This window comes from Rhinolophus sinicus, linkage group LG03 (assembly GCF_036562045.2).
Source record: "Rhinolophus sinicus isolate RSC01 linkage group LG03, ASM3656204v1, whole genome shotgun sequence".
In the NCBI taxonomy this organism is placed as follows: domain Eukaryota; kingdom Metazoa; phylum Chordata; class Mammalia; order Chiroptera; family Rhinolophidae; genus Rhinolophus; species Rhinolophus sinicus.
Genome location: NC_133753.1, coordinates 110299390 through 110323398, shown reverse-complemented (window position 1 = coordinate 110323398; position 24009 = coordinate 110299390). Strand labels below are relative to the sequence as shown.

At 44.9% G+C, this 24009-nt stretch overlaps 1 protein-coding gene across 1 annotated transcript; it reads right to left on the bottom strand.

Moving 5' to 3' along the window:
• Positions 1-379: 379 nt before the first annotated feature.
• ATP5MF (ATP synthase membrane subunit f) lies at positions 380-7593 on the bottom strand. The gene is made up of 4 exons (XM_019718332.2): positions 7454-7593; positions 2583-2690; positions 1288-1404; positions 380-515 (listed from the first exon to the last, which is right to left on the bottom strand). Exons 1-4 carry the CDS (start codon positions 7464-7466, stop codon positions 487-489), a joined length of 267 nt encoding a protein of 88 aa, XP_019573891.2. The 5' UTR covers positions 7467-7593; the 3' UTR covers positions 380-486.
• Positions 7594-24009: the final 16416 nt, after the last annotated feature.

The window sequence follows — 24009 nt, the reverse complement described above, 5'->3', positions numbered from 1 at the left end:
TGGTGCTTTCCCTCCCCAGGATCATGCTACTGAGTTTCCTGGAGACGATAATGCAGAAAGATGGGGGAGGGGAAGGCATTCTTAGGAACACAGGGCTTCTGCTTTATACTGTGTGTGTGTCAGCTGACAAGGCCAAAGTGTTTAGGACACTCTAGGCCAAGAGCAAGGAAACACTTGACAGGGTAGCGCTAAGTGACACCCACCCTGCTAACAAACTGGGACAAGATCCCAAAGTGGTGTAGGGAGCCCATCAAGGCCTCATGGCTCAGCCCTGGGCTGACAGCCCCCCTTTGGGAATGGTAGCGCAATCTCATCCCACCTCGAACAGGGGAGCTCCTCGAAGTGCAGGGAAATGGCTAAACCAGTGAAGCAGCCCAGAAGCAGTCAGGTCATCTTTTATTAGGTGTCAATTACGATACGAAAGGATTCAGGGGTGCTGGGCAAAGGCCATGGTCAGGAATGCAGTGTGTGTCCACACAGCCCTCTTCAGTGGTACTTGCGTCGCCGCTCATGCTCTGAAGTTAGAAAGGCAAAATGGTAAATTTCTTAAGAGGTACAGTGAAAGCACACAATGACAGGGAGGGCAGCAGGCTAAATCACATAAAGCCATCCTGAGGATTCCTTTCAGGAAGTGACCCAGAACCTGCTTGCCAGCATCTCAGCAGAACCAGCAGAGCTGGGGACACGAAGGCACCTCAGGTGCTCATCTGCCACCTGGCCAGCCTCGTCCTTTCCAAAAGGAACATCCACTCAAACAGCCCCGGAGAACCTGTCCAGTCCTTCAGAGCCAGCGTTGCCACAGACTGGCAGGGGGCTGGACACTGTTGGAAACAGTGCATGAAACCAGTCGGTGGCCACCAATGACACTGTTCCAGCATCTCCCACCAGACAAGCTCCTCTCAGGTCTCAGGACCATGAACAGCTACGCTTTTCCAGAGCACTGCACGATACTGGCTTGTACCACTCCACCTATTTTCCTCTGCCCTGGCTGCTAAAAAGATGAAGCCAAAATTTCCACCAACCTCTCACAGAGCCTGCAGTATCTTACAGAATGCTTCCTAAGTATTAACCTTTGTCCCAGCTTCAACTTCTTTTTTCTGTCTTCATTTTCTCTTTGCCACAATTTTCTCACTTAAAATAATATCCTATATACTGTATGAGTATTCTGACAAGTCCCTCCAATTCTTCAGCTATCAGTATAATGACGGACTTCTAAATCTGACAGTGAACCAATGCCACCCTCACAGGAAACCCCACCGGAGGCAAGGCAACCCAAGAGACACTCACTGAGTTCCTTGTAGGAACGGCAGTAGTTGAAAAGCACATAAGCTGCCAGCACCATGGAAACCCCAGCAACATTCCCTTTCTTCACATTGACGTACTTGTTGTAATACCGGTAATAACCTGTGAACGAGAGGAAGTCACTGCCCTGCTCTGCTGGGGATGCTTCACACAGCGCAAAGCAAAGTCTGACTGGAATCCAGGGACCCACGCACCCTACATTCACTGGTTGATAAAGGGAAAAGCACAAATGCCCCACGAGCCCAGGACAAGCTCCAGCTAGGCCCCCTGCTCCTACCCTTTGACCTTGGTCGTGTGTTAATAGATTGGCCCAGCCTGTTGGCCTTTGATCATACTTCACCCAGGGGATCCCCTGACCCTAATTCTGACCCAGAATCCAACCCCCAATAAAGGCCACGTGACTGTGGCCAGCTGAGTCAGCCTGGCCCTCAGGGAAGAAGAAGGCTTCATGCATCTGTCTACTGGGTGCCCCCACCAGTGAAGAAACAAACAGTATCTGCCCTCCTGGGGCTCAGGGCTTAGTAGACAGAAAGAGAATGAAATGATCATAGAAGCCACAGTTTACAACCGTGAGGAATCCCAGGAAGGAGTACGGCACTGAGCTGTGAGCACGAGCAGGCCACATTCACCTCCACTGAACACCACTGTTCTAACTCAAGTGTGGGCAAAAGGCCGAGTATTCTAATCTGAGGGCAAAGCTGAGGAAAGGCCTCAGGGCAGGAGGAAACGTGACACAAAAGACAGCCACAGGGTGGCCAGAATTAGAAAAACAGGAGGGGGGCCCCTGAAGAGGCTGGAGATCCCACAGGCCCCCATGGGGTTATCTAGGTCTTTATTCCTAGAATGACGACACAGGTTCCACAGGACTGAGCTGAGTAGTCATGCACTTTAAAATGCACAGACCCGAGGACAGACCATTTGGAATATTCATCTTGGAAGTTTTCCCTGGCAGGGAGATAAGCACTGCATTATAGATTGATGTCTACTATGTTTCAAACTCATTTTCCTCTTAAAGAAGTCTCATGATGTAAAAACGCTCATAGACATTTCTTTAAGATGAAGGCAGTGGTACCGGTTCCAAGCAATAGAAAACATTTTCTTGGCTGAAATATCTCAGAGCCAGGATTTGACAGGACCAATCAAACATGGAATTCAAGGGCTAACAACCCTTGTCCTCTACATAAAGACAAGGCCTTTACTACCCAAATTAATTCAGGGCAAAAAGAGGCCTGAATCCCCAGAAGTTTGCTTTTGTTTACACATGTCCATAAGGCTCTGACCTCTTTGAAACGCTCCAGCAATGCCTTTAGGGGTGAAATCCCGCATCAGTATCCACTTTGGCAGCTCCCCTATTTTGACATCCATGAGTTTCTTGTCCTTCATTGGTACTGAAAAGCAAAAACACACACACTGAAAAATCTCCCAATAACAAATAGCATCCTTTTGTGTCACTTATTTCAATAATTTACTAAAGGGGCATTTGATAACATCACTACATAGAGGCTGAACATAAGTAGTGATAAGAATAAGACAGCAAATTCACTATTTTAAGTCATAGACTATATAATGGCAGAGCTGCTGCAGTGACAGCTTTACTAATAAACAGGATTTTGAATACAAAGCTTACTGGGAATAACTGTAAAAAGAGAACTAAGGACCATGAAGAAGAAAGCGATCAAGTGGAGGACAGAAGAAATATGACTGCAAAGCTAATATTTACATTACATATATTAGCTCACTTAATCTTCAAAGCGAGTAGTTGATGCCTTTATTTGGAAGGTGGCAGGGGGCGGGTTGACTTAAAGAAGATGGGCAACTTGGCCAAGGTCACAGAGTAGGCAGGCAGTGGAGTCAGGACTCGGTCCTCATGCTCCTGAAGCTGATCTGATTTCTACCTCTAGCATCCTACCTGGCACCACAGATGCCAAATGACAGTAAAAACGACTCCAAATGATTCAATGGGCCCCAGACTGTATTTCAATGAGTCGGGACAGGCCAGTAAGAGCTCCTGGTCGAGGCGATACTATAGTCATCTTGGGCTTCAGAGTAAAATAGGAAGGGACCAGGGAGGGCCTGAGAGGAGGAAGACCTGTGAGTGTCAGATGCTCCTAAGGAGGGACGGCTCCCCTCCCGCCCTCCCCCAGAGGCCAACTTTTAAAAGCAGATTAGCAGGTGTCCTCTTCAGGGCAAAGAGTCAAGGACTACTGTCCCTTCTTTAAGACCAACCACAGGAGGAATCAGACTAAATCACTCTAAGGTTTTTGTCTCCATTTTGGGGATCCAAGGAAAGACTCGCTCCTTAAGGACCAGCCTCAAGAGTCCACTGAGGGGAACCCCCACGTTTCCTGACACCTCCCAACCCTTCACAAGGGCGAGGGCGGTCAGGCCATAAAGAGAAATACAAAGCGTAACAGCAGCTTCTAATCTGCTGCAGGTCGTCTGGAGCAGCAGACGCTTGGTCTTGATGGACCAGACTGAGTGTTTGTCAAGAGACCACAAGTGACCGGTAGAGGCATAAGCCTGACTTGCATACATGGCTTTAGGGTCGTGGTTTAGGCTGCCTATCTCAAACAAACTGCCCCAACCTTCCATCTAGATTCATCCAACAAATATGGAGCACCTACCATTTGCCAGGCAGCGCCCCAAGCACTGTGGACACAACACTGACAGCAGACAAGAGCCTTGCTCTCAGGAGCCAACAATCTATGGGGGAAGACCACCGTCTCATATCCACTCATCTTCCCCGGCTTCCCACACTCCAGCCAAACCCTTGTTGCTCATAGGCGACAGGACTGTTTTCACCTGAGTGCCTTTGCGTTTGCAATGCTCCTGGTTCATCACAAGGCCGTCTCAATTTAAACCTCATCTCCTAAAAGGCCTCCTTCCCTGCCCACCTTATCTCAAGTGCCAGCACTTCCTTTCTATAGAACCTCTGAGCTCCAGTTTCCTCGTCTGTAAAATGGTTTATTCCAAGGATTGAATGGGAATCTATGTAACAGCATTTAGAACAGTGCTCAGAACTGTAAACTATTATTATTATTGTTGAAATATCATTAAGGTCTATGTGAAACATTAGAAAAAAAAGGAAAAGGGTGGAGAAATGGCACATAAACCAAGCTTTAGGACATTTTAAACATAGGAGTTCAAGGATTAATCTCACCCTTTAGTTCTTTTACAAACAGAAAACTATAATTAGCTTGGTAATATTTTTGAAATGTGAGATAGTCTCAAGTGAATTTTAGGATATGTTCCATATCTCTGTTGGAGAGTTTAATGTCAATAATATTAAGCTCAACACCAAACAATGTCATATGAAAATGACCTACACCTTTCTCTGTCACCTTGTCTGTGCTATTTTTAGAAAAGTTGAACAAGTACACATCTTACATCCCAGGTTTGTCATCATTTGCAAGATCAGCAGGCTTTTAGTCCAAAGATTACTATACTATTTTCTTCTTGAGTAAGAACAAAGTTAACACCGTTGCTACACACTCAAAGCCTCCTTGCATGCAGCGAGGAGTACAAACACGCCCTGCTAACACCAACTCTGGCTTTAAACATGGCATGTGGTGGGGAGTGGATGACGAAGGTGTAGATGGGACTAGAAGGGCAGCATATTGCAAACTGTTGACACTGTGTAACGAATACAAAACACTTGTTACCTTATTTTGTTTCCTTTTTATTTGAAATCTTCCATAATAAAAAGTTTAAAAGTGATTTTGAAAAAGAACTATGTTGGGGGAAATGTGCAAAAGAAAAACAGTATTTTTAAATCAAAGTATTTTTGACTGGTATAAGGCTGGTGACTCCAAAACTAAAAATCAGGCCACTTCGGGGCCCACTGAAGCTAGTTTTTTCACATGCACACAAACTATGAAAATACATTCTGCATTCTCATGACCATATTCAGGGACTGGCATGGTGCTTTGGCATCACAGGAGGGAAAAAGCCAACAATTTAAAATTTCTTTCCTGTACTATGAAGACACCATATTTATATCTCTGTACTATAAAGACAAGAGTGTTTCCTTAACCACAATTAAGAAACTTATAAGCGCGCGCGCGCGCACGCACACACACACACAATCCCATTAGCCTTAAGGAGAGCAAGTACAGCACCATCGCAAAACTCCAAGGGGCAATCAGGTTCAACAGAAACATATCTATACTTACTCCATGAATTTCTCTTTTAGTGAAAGATAAAGGCCTCAGTCCTTGGCAGCCATACTGGAACCCTGTTCCCTCAACTCTCCTCTGCAGTCACTGGTTCACACCAGTAGTGTGGTGGTAACAGAGCAGATTCTAGAGTCAAGTATTCTGGGTTTTGTGCCATTTCGTAGCAAGGTGTCTGTGGACAAGTTACTGCCCTCTCTGTGCCTCAGTTTCCTCCTTTGTAAAATAAGGGTAAGAACAGTACCCACCTTGGTACTTGGTCCTGTGTAAATGGGAATTATTTTTCTTTCTGCCTGACTGAACTATCTGAAGGTGGGAGCACCCACACACACAGTTACTGGTCATGACAGGCTTTCAGTGGAGACTGTAGAAGGACCACAGGTCTGGCCTGATTTTATGACTTCAAGAAGCAGTTACATGAAGTCCACTTATATGAAGCAGCATGGAAATGCCATGTGTCTTCTAGGTGCTAAATCCACCCAAGGGGTTGGCCAGAGAGTAAGAGTTTAGGCTTTGCAGGTCACACAAGGCCTCTGCAACAAAGTCTTTTTCTTTCTAACAAATTTTGTAAAAACAAAGAAACCACCCTTAGTTCACAGGCCATACAAAAACAGGCCGCAGGAAATCCAGCGTGTTGGCCATAGTTTGCCAATGCCTGATCTCATCTGTTTCTATTAATTCCTATTCCCATCCTTTATTTGCTAATGAACTAGTGGCTTTATGCTCTGGCAATAGACACCATCTAAAAGATCATCAGTACTTAAAAGACTTGGACTCCAATTCATTCTCCTACGGTGGTGCTGAATGGGCCAGATGTGACATGACCACACCCAAAGGTCAGAGTGATGGTTGGGATGCCGGGCACTCATCTGTAGGCCAGGCAGTGTTCCAAGTACCTTCCATGTACTAAGTTATTAAATCTTTAGTCCACGGTGCTCTTCACGCAACCCTCTGCTGAAACAAGATGCCAAGTCTCAATGCTTCCTTTTTTTATTTAAATAATACAACCATCTTTGAATAAATATTCTCATGCCCATTTTTTACAGACAGGAAAAACAGCATCATCCTCATCTTTTCTGATCCCCTCTTCAGTTCTCAGGGCTGAGTTTAAGAATACAGAAACTGGGGTAAGACACGTAGATTAATCAAAACTCTGCCACTGTCGTGTTGTGTGACCTCAGGCAGGCCACACATCTTTGATGTTATTTTCCTCATCTTTAAAATGGTATCAACATTCCCAGTACTGACTTCCTGACAAGGCTACTGTGAGGATCTAGGACCAGTACATGGTTTCCGTATTAATACAAAAAGAAAGAAAAAGTGTGCACAGTCCAATGTGTAGAGATTTATACATACATGTCACCAAAAAGCCCTCTGGTCTTAAGGTCATCCTTGTGATTCAAGCTCAGTTTACCACAGGGCCCCAAACTCCTAGGTTTGCATTCAAGCTCAGGTCTCTCATTAGTGACCTTGAATAGGTCACTTCAGCTCTTAAAGCCTCTTCAGCTCATAGTCGACATACATGCGTCGAACCTTTTGTGGTGTCAGGCACTGTCCTAGGCATTAGCTTCTCCTGGAACTTAATTTGAGCTTCAGCTTTGGGAAGAAGGCTAATATCTGCGAGTAGGGTTCAAGTGCAAAGCGCCTGGGTCGCGGTGGGGGCGAGAGCCCCTATTCCTTAATGGGCAGCGTGAGAGTCACGAGGCGGCGTACTCCCAAGCCCCCGAGGCGCGTCGCTCGACTGCCCTCACTCTCCCCGCCGCAGCCCGGTGGCGTGGCCCAGGGAGCACAGAAGGGATGGACGGCGTAGGACCCTGGGCAAAGGGTCTAGTGCGCCTCCGGTAAGGTCGCGGCCAAGACCCTGTGCAAAAGGCAGGTGACTCCGCAGCTCCCTCGCCTCCCAGTGCACCTCTGAGCCCCGACCCCGGACCCCGGCTTCTGCTTCCAACCTGGCTGTCCTAACCGGGTCAGGTACTTACCGACTGACGCCATCTTGGAGTCCTGGACGTCCGCTCTGCCGAGCCGCGCGACGACTGCTGGGTAGGGAGCAAGAGCCCCGGTGTCGCGGAGAGCAGAGGCTCACGGGAAGCAGGTCGCGATCGGTATTCAGCTGGAGCTGCAAGTGCGCCATGGGGTGAAGGGCGAAGTCTCCTGAGGGCCAAGCCCCGGGACCCCGCAGTTGTGGGCGGGGGCGAGGGGTGTAGGGCTCAGACTGGGTTCCCCATCCGAGGAGGGAGGAGGCTGGAAGGGACCAAAAATTGGGAAGTGAGGGAAGAAGAGCATCCTGGCTTTCTTAGTCTGTCACCTTAAATTTCTTGTAAAAAAGTGACAGACATATCAAGATCTTTCCTCCCAACTGTGTTGAATGGGAGGTAAACTCACCAGGAAAAGCTGTGTCCAGGCTTAGGCTCCGAATAGGTTTGATACAAGAGTACTTAGGTGTCCAGAACTGTGCTGGACTCTTAACTGCAGAGATGCAAGATCCTAGGGGTTCACAGCAGCTCCAGCCCTTCTTTTCCAGGCATAGGGATGCCTGACCACCATCTTGTTTTTTGTGGAAAGGCTACATTAACCATTTCTGGTTAAGCAATTCTGACTCCAGGGAGACACTGATTCTCTGAATCTTAGTTTCCTTCTCTGAAAATAGGGATGTAATGCTTGCTTGGCATCCTTGTTGTAGGAATTAAATGAAACAATGTTTGTGAAAATAAAGGATTAAGAACTGAGTGCATAGAAGGAATTGAACCAGTGAAAGTGATAGCTTTATTAGGAAAGTGACTTGGGGGAGTTATCAAACTCATCTTTTATCAGCCATTTTATTCGTTCACTAAACACACACTGGTATATACTGGGCACTAGGGACATAAAGATCAGTAAGACATGGTCTCTGAGTTCTAAGATCTCTGGTATTGTGCAGGACACAAGTGTGTAGACAGATGTGAGCACAGCAATAAATGCATGCACAGCAGGGGGCCATGGACTCCTTAGTGAGGGAGAGGTCTGGGAGGACTTCAGAGAAGAGGAGCTTATCTGGATTGGCTTTTGAAAAATTAAGAGGTGGTTGTTAAGTGAACAAAGGAACTGCAAAGGTATAGAGGGATAGAGCTACTTGACAGATTTGGGTTAGAATGGTGGCCGGTGGGGAGTTAGTGTTTAATGGGTTCAGAGTTTCTGTTTGGGATAATGAAAACGTTCTGGAAATGGATAGTGGTGATCGTTGCACACAACATGAATGTATTTAATGTCACTGTTTGTACACCTAAAATGGTAAATTTTATGTTATGTAAATTTACCACAATGAGAAAACAAAAAGTGATGGAGATAACAGATGTCTGGAGAGGTAAGCAAGGGTCAGAACACATATGCTGTGAAGTTAGGTGAAGAGTAGGGCTATCCTAAGGGCACTGGAGAGCTATCAGGGTTTAAGAAAGAGTGACTTTATCAGATTTACACACTAGAACAATAACCCCGGCTGCTGGGTAGGGAATGGATGTGGGAGGGAGAGGCCTGGAAGAGACAGGCCAGCTAAGCAGGGGTCACAGTTCTGTCAGATTCTCCTGTCAGCAAGTGTCGAGTGCTACTCTGTGCCAGGCACTGAAGATCCTGGGAAAACAAAGCAAATAAAAATCGCTGCCATTGTGGAGGATTCGTTCCTGAGGAGAGAGGGACAATAAACACACAAGTGATCTATAATCAGGATGGGCTAAGTTTGGCTACAGTAGAAAAACACCTCCAAGTCCCAGGGACTTTAAAAAAATTTTTTTTAAATTATTTTTTACTGACCCTACAAGCCCATCACAAGTAGTCAAAGGACTGTACTTGTACTTACTCAGGGATTCAAGTTGACCAGCAGCCACCATCTCAACAGTTTAACTCATTTTAGAGACTCATCCTGCCTGTCAACATCCTGGCCTAGAGGTGCACAGGAACTTCTGCACATACTCATTGGCCAAAATTGGTCACATGACTTCATCTCTAGAAGTGCCTGAAGTGCAAACCCATCTTCTGCTCCAAAGAAGGTAATCTGAGAGATATATCGGAAATGGCCATGTCCTTTCCATTATATCTGATGGTGATGAGTGGAGAAAACTAAAGCTGGGAAGGCTAGGGAGTGCCAGAGGTTTTAAACAGGGTCACTGAGCAGGTCTTCCTATAGGTGACACATGGCAAAGGCCGGTGGCACTGTGGTGGAGGTGCGGAGTGAGCCAAGTGGGTGTCAGGAGAGGTGTCAGGTAGACGGGGCATGTTGGCTTGTTTGCAGAAGGGAAGCAATGGACAGCAGTGGACATACATTCAGGGGCAGCAGATCCTCAGGGCTTGGGGACAGACTGTGTTTGATAGGCGGTGGTGGGAAGCGGTAAAGCAGAGCACCAGTTTTCTGGCCTGGGAGAAAATGGGGATGGGGTAAAACCCTCTCTGAGATGGGAGCAACTAGACTGGCACTGTCCCATACAAAGTTCTGCGGTGATGGATATGGTTTATGTCTGCACTGTCCAGTTCAATAGCCACCAGCCACATATGGCTTGTGAGTACTATTTATTTAATTTTAATTAGTTAAGGTGGCTAGTGACTACCTATTAGCTATTCCATGTTTTAAAATGTAAGTTTTATTATTTTTCAGGTATGGTGAAGTTAACAGATCAGGAATTGATTGCCATTGAAAAGGCAGAAAACATGGGAAGCACCAGGTTCAGAACGCGAGGGAGGGGGAGGAAAATGTGGACAAGAACCTTTATTGTGGTTTCCTTGGGACAGAATGGGTGAGGCAGCATAAACAAGTTTAGGATTGGCAAATTTGAATAATTTCAGGGGGCTCTAGTGCATAGGCACTAGAGTGATTAGAGAAGGGGGCCTGGAGTACAAGAGACTATAAGGCAGGTGGTTGGAGGTCTGGGCTCTGGAGTTGTTGGTTTGCATTCGAAAGGTGCATTCGGCTCACACGCACATTGTTAGAACAACATTTGGGGATTTATTCACAGGGACAACTGCTGGCCCCTTTGAGGCCACCATGGAGGGTGGTCACAGCCAGCAGGCACCAGCAGACAGCAGCAGAGGCAGGCTTGGTTAGAGCTGCCTGCCTCTGAGCAATTTGAAGAGTATAATTTTCTTCCTTCGTCAAGAAAGAGCCCAAATGTGAAAACCAGAAGGAGTTATGGCTATGTGAAAACCAAGAGTCCAAGCAAATCCCAGGCTCACCATGTATGGGTGTCCCCAAGACCCATGGTTTCTAAGCCCTAGCCACCAGTCCTCAGAAGGAAGCAGGGACAATGGAGGGGTAATTACACCCCCGGTCTTGAGGCTCAGTGTTAGGATAACAGGAACTCTCATACATTGCTAGTGGGAATGAAAAATCGTACAGCAATTTGGAAGACAGTTGGGTTGTTACTTACAAAACTAAAATCCTTGGATCCATATGATCCAGTCACGCTCCTTGGTATTTACCCAAAGGAGATGAAAACTTATATCCACACAAAAATCTGCACTAATTGCCAAAACTTATGGAAGCAACTACGATATCCTTCAGTAGGTGAATAGATAGCTAAAATGTGGTACATCCAGACAATGGAATATTATTCAGCACTAAAAAGAAATGAGTTTTCAAGCCATGAAAAGACATACAGGAACCTTAAGTGCATATTACTAAGTGAAAGAAGCCAATCTGAAAAGGCTACATACTGTGATTCCAACTATATGAAATTCTGGAAAAGGCAAAACTATGGGAACATAAAAAGATCAGTGATTGCCAGGGGTGTGGGCAGAGCACAGAGAATTTTAAGGGCAGAGAAATTACTCTGTATGATATAATAAAGATGGATGTATGTCATTATACATTTGTCCAAACCCATAGAATACACACCAATTGTGAACTCAAAGGTAAACTATGACCTTGATTATGATGTGTCATTGTAGATTTAATCTTGGTAACAAATGTTCCACTCCGGTGAATGCTGTTGATAATGGTGGGGGCTGTGCATATGTGGGGGGACAGGGGGCATATTGGAAATCTCTGTACCTTCCTCTCAATTTTGTTCTAAACCTAAAACTGTTCTAGAAGTGCCTTTCTAAAAAAAAATGCATCAAGTACCAGCCACAGGTTGCAGTTTATATCAACTCTCTAGAAAGAACTTGAGCTGCAAGTTAGTTAGTAGCCATGGTTTTCTTACTGAGTTACCTGTCTGGGTTTTGTAGGAGCACTCTGTTCTCTGTTTTTTCCTCTTCCTAGTCTTAAATTATTTCTTTATACAACATCACCACATTTGATTGTCTTTGCTCATTTCCCTTCCATTCTTCATTATCTGGAATAACTTCCTTTGAAGGGCCTTTTGTGCATTTTTTAAAAATAAATTTATTTGCTTTGACTTTCATTAATATTCTGACAATATTGTAAGTACTTCTTGCCTGTTTATCGTGGTATTTTTAACCACTGCTGGCTCCAATGTTCAGTTAATTGATACTTTGCTGGAGAGGAAAGTTCCTAAGAATAAAATAGTAATAATTAGAGAGTCCTGGAAAACTTGAAGAAATTCTGGCACAGGATAAATTCACCTCTTCCTAGCAGAGCCATTAACTATTGAATCCGTTTTACCAGGTTCCCTTAACAGAAAAATCTGCACTCTCCACAACTCTAATATCTGAGGCTCTCTTCTAAGCTATAATCTGAAATTTTGGTGATTCTTAATCCACATTGCGTCTAAAAGGCTGCCTCATGGCACCTGTCAAAGTTACCTCTGGATACTCCTATTCAAGACCTAATTTCTCATTCTTTTTGTTTTCAATTTCTTTCTTTTTTTTTGCTGGGCGGGGGGTGGGAGGGAGTGGGGAACAGTGTGTACTTCTAGGACTTTTTTCAAGTCAATTTGTTGTCCTTTCAATCTTAGTTGTGGAGGGTGCAGTTCAGCTCCAGGTCCAGTTGCCATGGTTAGTTGCAGGGGGCGCAGCCCACCATCCCTTGTAGGAGTTGAGGAATCCAACCGGCAACCTTGTGGTTAAGAGCCCCTGCTGGAACCAACTGAGCCATCTGGCACTAGCCCATGTGGGAATCCAACCGGCAGCCTTTGGCGTTAGGAGCACAAGCTCCAACCGCCTGAGCCACTGGGCAGGCCCTAATTTCTCATTCTTTATTCTAGTCTTGCTCTGGAGAGGATGACCCTCATTTACTTCACTCAGTTAACTACAATACTGAAAATACTGGATATTCTTTTTTACGTGGCACAATATCATGCACTTTCTATAAAAATGATTGCATGAAACAGTACACGTTTGCATAAACTGTAAAAACAGAATGATTGTCAATACTGAATGAATTCTGGGCTCAGTTTTTGTTGTTCATTTAATCTCAAACACTGAGTATTCTCCAGTAGCTCAGAAGTCGCCATTGGGACACCTTACTCTCCTGAAAAGGGGATTGTCCGTTACCTTCAGGACTTCACGTGGAGGCACTGAGACACTCTACAGCGTGGATTAGCTCCCATTCCCAACCAGGTTTCCAGCACTCAGCAGCTCCCCTGGTTGCCTCAGACGGATATGAATAGGGGGCCCGGAGTAGCAGGTGTTAGCTGGACGGGTAGCCTCGTACTGAGTCAGGGCTGGACCCTGGAGAGTCGAGTGCGGGACGCAGCAACCCCAGCCCTGGACAGAATTTGGGGACAAGGGAGCGGGAGGCGGGGGAACGGTGGTCGCGGGAAACCCAAGACCGGAGTCTGTGCCTGTGGAACGGGCAGGGGGCCAGGGTAGGGGCGGATTCCTCAACAGAGTTAGTTCCAGCTCCAGAGCTGGAGACCCCTCTCTCTGTGTCCAGACCATCTCTGTCCAGTATCTGGCCTGGCATCCAGACTTTTATCGTTGCCTTTCACAAGCCTGGCCAATCGGCGGTCGAGGTTCCAGGCGCATCACAATGGGACCCTCCCGGTCCCCGTCCCCCATCTTGACTCCATCCGTTGAAGACCCTCTAGAACTCCCCTGTCTTGCCTCTGCCCCTGAGCGACCTATTTCGCCACAATCCTTCCCCTTCCAGTTCCAGCCTCCGTGTCCCCGCCCTGCCTGCTCTCTCCCGTGCAGAATCGGTAGATGTCCCACATTTCCCGGAGAAGTTGCAGCGGCTCGGTGACTGGCAACTGTCACGACGTCAGGTGGAAGAGGAAACCTCCAGATCCGGGGTCCCGATAGCAGCGCTTCCTCCCGGGGCCGGCTGATTTAGAGAGGCTGGGGCGCAAGGTCGAGCCTGAGTAGGGAAGCCAAGCAGAAGCGCATCCTGGAATCGCCATTAGGCCTGGGAGACCCCTCCAGGTCCCAGGACTCTGACCGGCCGGTTCCCAAGCTCCGCCCCGGGGGCAAAAGCGGTTTCCATGGTGACGGTAAACAAGCCTCCGTTCAGCCCGGCCCCTCCACGCTCCCCACCTCATTCGCGTTAATGAAGTGACTCAGAAGGACAACTCAGATGCCCAGATGGGAGGAACTGAACCATCGAGAAAGGGACCGCCTGGGGTTCAGAACTCCGAGACCCGAGGCTCTGTTGGGAGGGACAACAGACAGCCGGAATGGGAAGCAGGTCCTGGGAGAACAGGAATCGGGCTCCAAGGACCAGGCAGATGGAGCCCAGTGCACGTGGCTCCACGCGGCAGAGCTGGCGAAGGCGCCAGGGCCTCAAGCCAAGCAAGGCGTCTTGGTCATAGCGTTTTCCTAGAAAGAAGTAGGGGCCTGGCCAGGAAGGGCGTTCCTGCCGGAAGAGGAGTGTGAACAGGGGGCAGAGAACTCCTGAGTGGAACAAGGTCACGGAGACTCAAGCACTGCAGAGGGTCGTCAGAAAGCGCTGTTAAGTGTTTCACTGTTAAATGTTAACTTTGAAATTAAGTTACACATTCACATCGTTTAAAACGTTAAATCTTCTAGAATTTTTACTTTTTTTTTTTTTTTAAATAAAACTGCACTTCCATACCGTTCAGCTCATTTCTTTTCCTACATGCAGAACACCCTTTTCATGGTACTTGTTTTTTATTTAATTTTTTCTCTGAGTACTGCTACTTATATTTCATCTCCTCTGCCGTCTTGTCCTCTTTGGGGCCCTGGGATCTGGACATTTGTCTCATATTGTAGAAATGATGGCTTCCTTAAGTTCAGTAAGTGTTTCCCATTTTTAATCATGTTCTTAGGTAAACTTTTATTTTCCTTTTCCTTTCTTTTTAAAATCATAGTTTGTTAGACCTTGTTGCTTTTTAAAAAATAATTCCTCTTTATATTAGGTGAGTTCTCTTGTAACAGCTTCTTTGCAGGAGATAGTTATATTATCCCTATCCCGAGGAAAAAATAAATTATCTGACACAGTAACACTGTGTTGTTCAATATGGTAACCACGAGTTACTTTTCGTGGCTATTTAAATTTAGATATGAATTAAGTGATATTTAAAATGTAGTAACTTATTCACATTAAGTTTCGTTTCATGATAATATGTAAAGTTATCATTTATATAATATATTTTATTATACATAATAAGTTGTGTGTAATAATAAGACAAAAACAATTTGTAGACCAACTCACGTAGAATAATAACATTATCTTTGATGCTTTCTCTGTACCCTCACTCATCACAACTCTTCTCTCACCCCCAGACATAATCAATGTTCCTAATTTTGTGAGTATCAATTGCTTGCTCTTCTTGAGATGTTTATCACATTTTAAAATCACCAAACAATATATTGTATTTTTTTTATCCCTTCAACTTCCTCTGCCTCCTTCCTGTTTCAGCAGTCCAGATTTAACTCATTCTCCTCTGATCTTAGAATAACTTTGTACGAAATGTGTATTTGGTCCTTAAACAAATAAATCTTATCTCCCTCTTCTTCATATAAGTCATTTCTCAGAGTCACTAGCAGAGCTGTATTCCTTTGAATCTCCAGCCGATGTCCCAGTATAGTCGCAGTTTACTGGTCGAACTTTTGGGCAGGTTACTTCAGAATTCGGGAATATCAGTGTTCAGTAGCAGGGCTGGGGGGATGAGGTTTATTCGGGTGGGAAGGAACATCCAAAACATGGATAGGAAAGGAAACATCTGGAGAGGCAGGACCAGCTAGAGGTGAACGTTAGGCATTCGTAAATTAGAGCATCACCACGTGGTGAGCAAACAGGGAGTAAGAACATGGACCTCAACAATGATGAGAAAGAACAGTGAACACGAGTATTGGCCTCAAACTTTCCCTTCCCCCGCAATACCTTTTTCTCTCTCCTAAACTTCTAAAATTACATTTCTCCTTCAACTTGAGCTCAAATGACGTCTTTAGGAAGGCTCCCCTCATTGCATGATTGATATCCAGTCCCCTACCTTGTCCCCGGCTCCACCCCCCCGTCTTTGCTAATACCTATCCTTACTATAATTTGTCTCAGTTATAGGCAACCGCTTGTGGTCTGTCTCATGAAATAAATAGCAACTCCATTAGGACAAGAACTTATCTTTAAAAACATTTTCCCCCCATAGCTCTTAACATGGGGAAAGTCATTAATAAACGTTCACAGAATGACCTCATTAGGAGAGAGAGTGCCGTGTGCAGAGTGGGGACTTGAATCACTGTTATTTGACAAGCGCTTAGTGACCATCTGTTGTACACTGGTATGCACAGGTATATGGGCACTGGGATCACAGCCCTGAACAAAAGAGACAAAAACATTCAATCTCAGGAACGTACACTGAAGTTGTATATTAGTTTTCTGAATGTGTGTACTTGGGGAATTCCCCAGCTATGCTCGAGCGAGAAGTTTCCCAAGAAGAACCTTGCATGATCCTTAATCTTCATGACATCATGTCTTATATTCAAACATTAAGGGTGATTTTTATCCAATTAGCCACCAGGGGACGCACAATCAATATCCCACAATATTGATTACTTTGAATTAAAGTTATTTGACCAGCAGTTGGTGCCAGAAGGTACCCTCTCTTATCTCCTTGAACGCAGGAAATAAATCTCCCAGGTGAAATGTGTCACTAATACCCAAACCTTGCTTAGATTCCTTTCTAATGAGTACTGCCTTTCTTTGTCTCATCAACTTCTGACAAATTTATTGTTTCTTTGTCTAAAAAGCATGAAAAGGTGCCTGATTCAATCATTTCTTTGAGCCGCATTTTGTGATCTGAGCATCATATTGAGGTTCTCCCGTGTGCATGTATTAAATTGGTTTGTTCCTGTTACTCTAACCTTATGTCAATTTTATTATTTTATTACTAGTCTAGCCCTAAGAACTAAAGAAGAGTAGAAGGGGGTGGAATCCCCCTTCCCAACAACATGAAAGTTATTGGCTGAGAATACATACACACACACACACACACACACACACACACACACACACACACAGTCCCTTATACAAACACACAAAAAACTTCTTTCTCTCTGAAGCCTTAGGGAGTCACTTCTGTGTCTCAGGAGCTACTTCTATCTAAAAGCTGGTGAGATGGAGCAGGACATCAGAGAAGTATCCTCCCAGAAGGCCATGTTGCAAATGACCTCCTTGCCCAGGCATCCTGCCCTCTGTGACTGTGATGGACTATTTGGAGCTGGACCTGGTGGGGTGGGGGAGTGGAGGGCATGCAGGATCCCGTCTGGAGCTTCAACAGAGGATGACTCGGGGTCTCCAAGCATCTACACTGGAACTGGAGAGAGGGGAGGGAGGAAGGGATATACCATCTTCACTTCAGCCATTACAGCCCTGATTCACTGGGAAGGCCTACACACTGGAATTAATCCCTTCATTTACACATGGGGAAAATGAAGGGCTGTACCATGTTCATCCTGGGAGTCAGAAATTTGATCCGGTTCCCCTCTCAGTCCTGCTCAGAGTCTGTGTCCAAGCTAACAGTAAAAGAAGAAAATCAGTCCCTTTTCTCCACCCCTGGGAGCTTGCTGTCAAATGGGTCCGGGAACCTGAGGAGATGGAGTAAGAAAGTCCAACAGCCCAGGCTCCCTCCAAGCTGTGGCCAGGAGTAAGACATCATGTGGGCACAAAATATTGATGGTGGCTGCTTTTCTGCATGCGCTGGGACTTGTGTGGCCAAGGACAAGTCCCCCGCTTTGGTCTTAGATTCCCAATACATGATTCCAATTCTGACACCAATTACAATGTGTTGGGGTTTTTCTTCACACCAACAAGCATGCTCTGACACCAGCTGGGTGTCCTACAATTCAACTCAATTCTGACACTATCTACCTAGAGACAGCATCAGATCCCACAGGTTAGGGCTCAGTCCTACAAGACTGACACCCCTCCCCTACACACACACACACACACACACACACACACACACACACACACTTCAGATGCCAATCCCAAGTCCAGGTTGTCACCAAGCAGCTATAGATAGGAGGTTCCAACCGCCCCTTCCTCAGGTTCGATTAATTTGCTAGAACTGCTCACAGAACTCAAAAACATTTTATGTTCTAGATTATAAAAGGATATGACTCTGGAACAGCCCGAATGAAGAGATGCACAGAGCAAGGTGTGGAGAAAGGGCTCAGAGCTTCTGTGTTCTCACTGAGTGGGCCCCTCTCCTAGCACTTGCAAGTGTTCACCAACCAGTTAGCTCTCCAAACCTTATCCTTTTAGGTTTTTATGGAGACTTAGTTACGTCGGCTTGGTTGGGAGAATACTGTGACCTCGGGACCTACAAGCATCTCCAAATCAAACAGGAAAAGGGTTTTCTTTTACAGGGAGGGGTAAGCAAGGCTAGCAAGAACTTTGTGAGGGAGTAGGGCAATCAGTCTGGTGAGCAGACAGCATGGAGGGCAGAGATTAACAGGAAATGAACTGTTTAGGGGGGTGTTCTGCGCCTGGCTGCTATAGGGCTTGTGCAAGCAAAGTTCAAGGGCATGTGGGGAGGAGAGCAGCCTGACTAGTGTGGTAAAGCCAAAGTTCAGGGGTAAGTAGTGGGCAATCTTGAACACTGGGTCACCAGAAATCAATCAGTTAATATTTCTCTAAAGAAATTATCCACTTCTCTTACTTGATGATCTTGCCTAACAATTCACTGAGAAGTAGATCCCATTAGGCAGGACTTGAATCATCTTCCTACCACCCAATAAAATGATATGCACAGCTCTGTACCCTTCTTTGCCATATTATATTAAAAATACGTTCATCCCCTTGGTAGAAATGCCACACCCGAAACAAAAGATCCATATTGCATCGAGTCTCACTTTTAAAGGGATTTACTCTGTTGGTTTCATCTTTCTTTCCAGAATCCTCAAATTCTACCTTTTCATATAATCATTTCTGCAGTACGCTAACATACTCTTATCTATCACTTTAAACATTCTATTAATGCCACATTGTCCTTTTCAAGACTCTGATTTCTCTGGGTCACTTCAGAGTTAAACTTCTAAAAGTACTCATCAACACAGAATTCTTACCTAACATTCGCTATTCACTCGTTATTCTACACTTTTACTTCTCGCACGAAATCATTACCAAAAAAATTGCTCTTGCCATGGCCACCATTGATGTCCGTGATGAAAATCCACTGGACACTGTCTAGTTACCATCTTACTGGCTATTCTAGCAGCAGTCCAGGTAAATGCTCACTTTGTTTCTTAGAACACTCTACTTTCTGAGCTCATTTTATTCCTACCTCTCAATGCTCCTTCACAGTATGTTTTTTTGTTTTGTTTTGTTTTGTTTTGTTTGCTAGCAAATTGTCCCCTACCTGAGTTTTAAATTTTGAAGTACATCATAGTTCAATCCTGGGCCCTATTCTTTTTTCTCTACACATTCTTTTTCACACTGAATGATCTCATCACTTTCTAAGGTTTTGAATATCAACTCTGTGATAATAAGCCTCAAATTTTTCCCTCTAGCCAGAATTATGTATACAACTACCTACCTGATTTTCTGACTTGGGTGCCTCACATGTTAAAAAATAATCCAACATTAAATTATTGTTCTTTCCCCCCAATCATACCTTTGTCTCAAGCTTTTCTATCTTGCCTGATGGTGGAGCAAATGTGTACTGGCCAATGTGATGAGAAGGTATCTTAAGACTGACAAACAAAGCAGGCAACTCCATAGACTGTAACAGAATTTATTACAGGAAGATTGGGTGGGAGTAGAAGAGACAACACAGATAATCATCAACTAGAAATATTTGATATGCTTCCTACGGACAGTGAGGTTGGTCAAAGGTCACAGCATGAAAGTTAAAAAATGAAATGAAATCTGGGACACAGAGATGGAGTTGGTTTTGTTCATATCTACATCTATAAACATCTAAATAAAGTGTATCATTGCTCACCTGTTATAGTTATTCCATTCCAAACGCTGGAGGAATTTCTTCACCGTTTATCTCCTTGCATCATTAACAACCCATTATATGTCTTGTGCATTGTTCCTCCAACATGTAACTCCAAACAGCGCATTTCTTTCCTTTACACACTACTACCATAACAGTGTTAATCAGCCTTCTTTCTCCCCTGGACTATTCCAATAACCTGTTTCTGGAGATGATCTGATTTCTTAATGAAGCTTTTGACTTTTATGTAATACCGTGCTTCCCTGAAAATAAGACCTAGGCGAACAATAAGCTCTAATGCATCTTTTGGAGTAAAATTAATATAAGACCAGGTCTTATTTTAATATAAGACTGGGTATAATATAATATAACATAATATAATACCCGGTCTTATATAAGACCATGTCTTATATTAATTTTTGCTCCAAAAGATGCATTGGAGCTGATTGTCCAGCTGGGTCTTATTTTCGGGGAAACATGGTATTGCCATTTTATTATAAAGGATACAATTTATTAGGTTGGTGCAAAAGTAATTGTGGTTTAAAAGGTTAAAAATGATTGCAAAAACCGCAATTACTTTTGCACCAACCTAATAGAAACAGCCAAATGGAAGATATACGCGGGGCAAGTTATGGGGAGGAGAGAGGGGTTGCTCAGAGCTTCCATCCCTCTCTGGGCAAGCCACTCTGCCAGTATTTCAATGAGTTCACCAATGTGGAAGTACTCTAAAACCCCTTCAGTTAAGGATTTTTTATTTTAAACGGAGGCTTCATTACATAGGCATGATTGATTAAATTATTGGTCATTGGTGATTCACTCAATCTCCAACTCCTCTCCCCTTCCTGGAGATGTGTGGGAGAGGGGTGGGGGCGGTGGGGAGTGAAGCTTAAAGTTACAATGATATAATCTTGCCTTGGTCTTTCTGGTGACCAACCCCCATCCTGAAGCTATATAGGGGATCACCAAGAGTGGCTTTATTAGAACAAAAGACACTCCTGTCACCTAGCAAATTCTATCACAACATGTTACATAAATAGGTTAAAGTCAGCCCTTCTGCTGTTTAGTTTTTCACAGTAGCCTGCGACTGCTGGCTGAAACCCACTGGCACCAAACTCAAATTTTTACAAAGCCAATTGCTTTAAATATAGTCCAGATAAGCATATTTTTAAACCATTGCAGCATGCCTGCTTTGCATACCCCAGGAAACTGCATCGAACATCTGCTAGCCATAGATAAGGCAAACCCTGGGGCTATGACCAGGCCGCTGCTGCCATTGTAGCTCTCTGACTCAGAGGCTCCCCACCGCGCTGCTGAGGGCCATCACCTACACCCTTAAAGCCCCCCCTCCCATTCCTCTCCGCCCTGGGAGTTCCCTTGTCCTATTCCCCCTCTAGGTGGCGCTGCGGCACTGCTATCACTGGAGGGTCTCCTGCTGTGAGAGACTTTTTTTTTCCCCATCAAGCAATCTGTCAAATCACTGCCCAAATAAAGTTCAGCGTGTGCTTTTGCCACCTTGTGGTCATCTCTTTTTCTTTGACCAACCCCCAAATCCTCAAATTTACCTCATTAAGACAAATCTAATTGTCAGTGCCCAAATTCGGCAAATTTTCCCAGATGTGGAAATGTCTGGCTTTCTCACCTCACCTAATAAGGTCTCTTCCTTCTCTGGAAACTTAGTGCTTCTAGTCCTCTGTTTCTACAAGCTTTAGGTGTTTTAAAGCATAATATTTTTCCTTTAAAAGTGTGTATTTTTATTTTACTTTTTTATTGTAGTAAAATATACATAACATAAAATTTACCGTTTTTAAGTATACAGTTCAGTAGCGGTAAGTACACACTCACCCTGTCCCCAGGGTGAGCTGAAAGCCTACTGGGCAGAGGTGGGGAGAGCTTAAGACCCCACCACTGCGCTTCATCGCCCTGAGCTCTTTGTCTGACGCTGGAATATCTACAAACTCCAGGGCTAGCATCGCGCCGTTCCTATTCCGAGTTGGGAAGCCAAGGTCTAGAGGACTCTCCACTCCTTGGGCGTCTGGGTCAAGTCTGAGTTCAAGGGGGCGGACGAAGGTTCAGCTACGGATCTGGCGGTCTCTGCTTCAACGACATTTTGGGTCAGAGTGTACACTTCAAATCTGAGCGATATTCGGGTTGCTTCATTTTTATCTTGACAAACCTCCCCAAAACTTCCCGAAAGGCGCGGGTGCGAAGCTGTTCGATTACCCGCGGAGCACTACCTCTCCAGGGAAGATGTGCCGGAGGAAGGATTTTGGTTTTGTTGGAATAAAAATGGGGTTTCTAAGACATCAAGTGTAGCAGTTTTCCATTTTGATTGGTGACATAGAATTTCTGATTTCAGCACATTTACTTTTTTCTTTTCCTTTTAATGAGAGAGACTATTGGAGAACAAAGAGAAACGCGTCTCTACCACCGAGACCCAAAAAGCCCTCTGCGCCCGCGAAGAGCGGTCCACTTAGGCGCGCAGCCGCTGACCCGGATGACAAACACTTCCCACTAGCCGATTCCACCCTGCGGGGACATCAGTATTAGGGGTCTTCTTGGGGGAATAGAAATCGGGTGTTCTCTTCAGCCCTCCCCGTCCATATGCCTCAGTTGAACTTTGGGAGAATTCCTCGTTTTTCTTGTTTCGGGAGTGGAAACGATCTCCAAGTCTGTGTCCTGGATGTGCTTATTTTATTGCTGTGTTATATTAAAATCGACTCTCACTAAAAAATATATATATATATATATATATATATATATATATATATATATATCCTTTACATCCCAAATTGCCAACATAAAGAAAAACTAGCATCACTTCTATATTTGAAAAATAAAATACATTATTGAAACAACAAAAAAAGTACATTAGTTCGTGTTGCAACTTTGTGGCGCTGTCCAAACTCTGCGAAATGCCGGAGAGAGCGCAGGCTGGTTCTTCAGTCGCTGCGGCAAATTCACTGAACCTCTCCGGAGGGGAAGGTTTGCTGTAGATGCCTTTTTATAAACGGGACCTTCTAAATGTCTTCCAGGAGGCCTGGAGATAGAAAGAAAAGTAATGCCCGTGCGAAACCCAGTATAGAACCTGATACCTTCAAGTCTTCAATCTGAAGCGTTCTTAACCCGGCTAGCCTCCCTGCGTAAGGCTGTGACACAAATGCAGACATAGCTAACCTAGTCTTTGTTCCCAACTCAAAATCAGGGTTCTGCTTTGCGTGTTCCAAACTCAAGAATGGAAGGTTTTTCGGTTACACCAGCAAGGACAGGGACAAATCAGCCTCGGTACTTCACCCAAGAGGCCTTTATGATGTCCAGTCCAGGACAACTGGCTGTGTCACCTGACTCCCTGTGTCCAAAAACTCCTGCGTGCCAGCTCCTTCCTCCTCATTCAATCAGCGCAAGGAACAGATCGCTGCTACTGAAATTGTATAATCCATGGTCACGCTCGCTCCACTAATCCCTGTTCTTTGATCTAAAAGATCACATCAGGTGGCACATCAGGTGTCTCCTTATTGTAGTGTTTGTTTTATTGTATCTGATGAGATTTCTACAATAAATATGTGTTATTTTTTCAGGTAAACAAACAACAAAAAAAGGAACTACTAAGTGCTCTTTTTGATAAAAGGAAATATCTTCCTCTAGATTGACCCACGTGCAAATAAATCCTCCTGGTGCTCCACGTGCAGAAAAGCTAGGAGAAGAGAAGTCTGGGCCCTGACGATCCCCCAGCCTTCCCTGTGAGTTGCGCTTCGCACTTTCCACTGTCGCTTCGCAAACAACGCTCGGGAAGAGTCCATAGCCCCTGGAGGTGGATTTCCCGAATCACCTGGGCGAGTATTCCTAGAGCCCGGTTTCTCCCCTCCTCCATTTCCATTTACAGTTGGCTTTGAATAGCCCCGTTATAAACGGGACGAGGGGCTCATCATCAATCCCAAGTCAAAATAAGGGCAGTAAAAGAAACAAATACTGGACGCTGCATCTGACAACCGCTGAAATTAACGTCCTTCCAAAACACACAAAAAATAATGCGGTGTCCAGGACCTCGTAGCGCCTCTGACCCCGGAGCAGAAGCTTGCACATTCAAATCATGTAGGGGTCAGGAATTAAAATCGTGATTTTTCTTTGTCTACGGTGATATAAAGTCGGTGGTGAATAAGACAAGCGACTTATCGCTAGCTAGGAACCTTGGACATTTCAAATATATATTTTTTCCTTAGTCCAAAGTCTAATGATCAACTCAGCAATGGATAGGTACTTAAGATGAAGGGTGA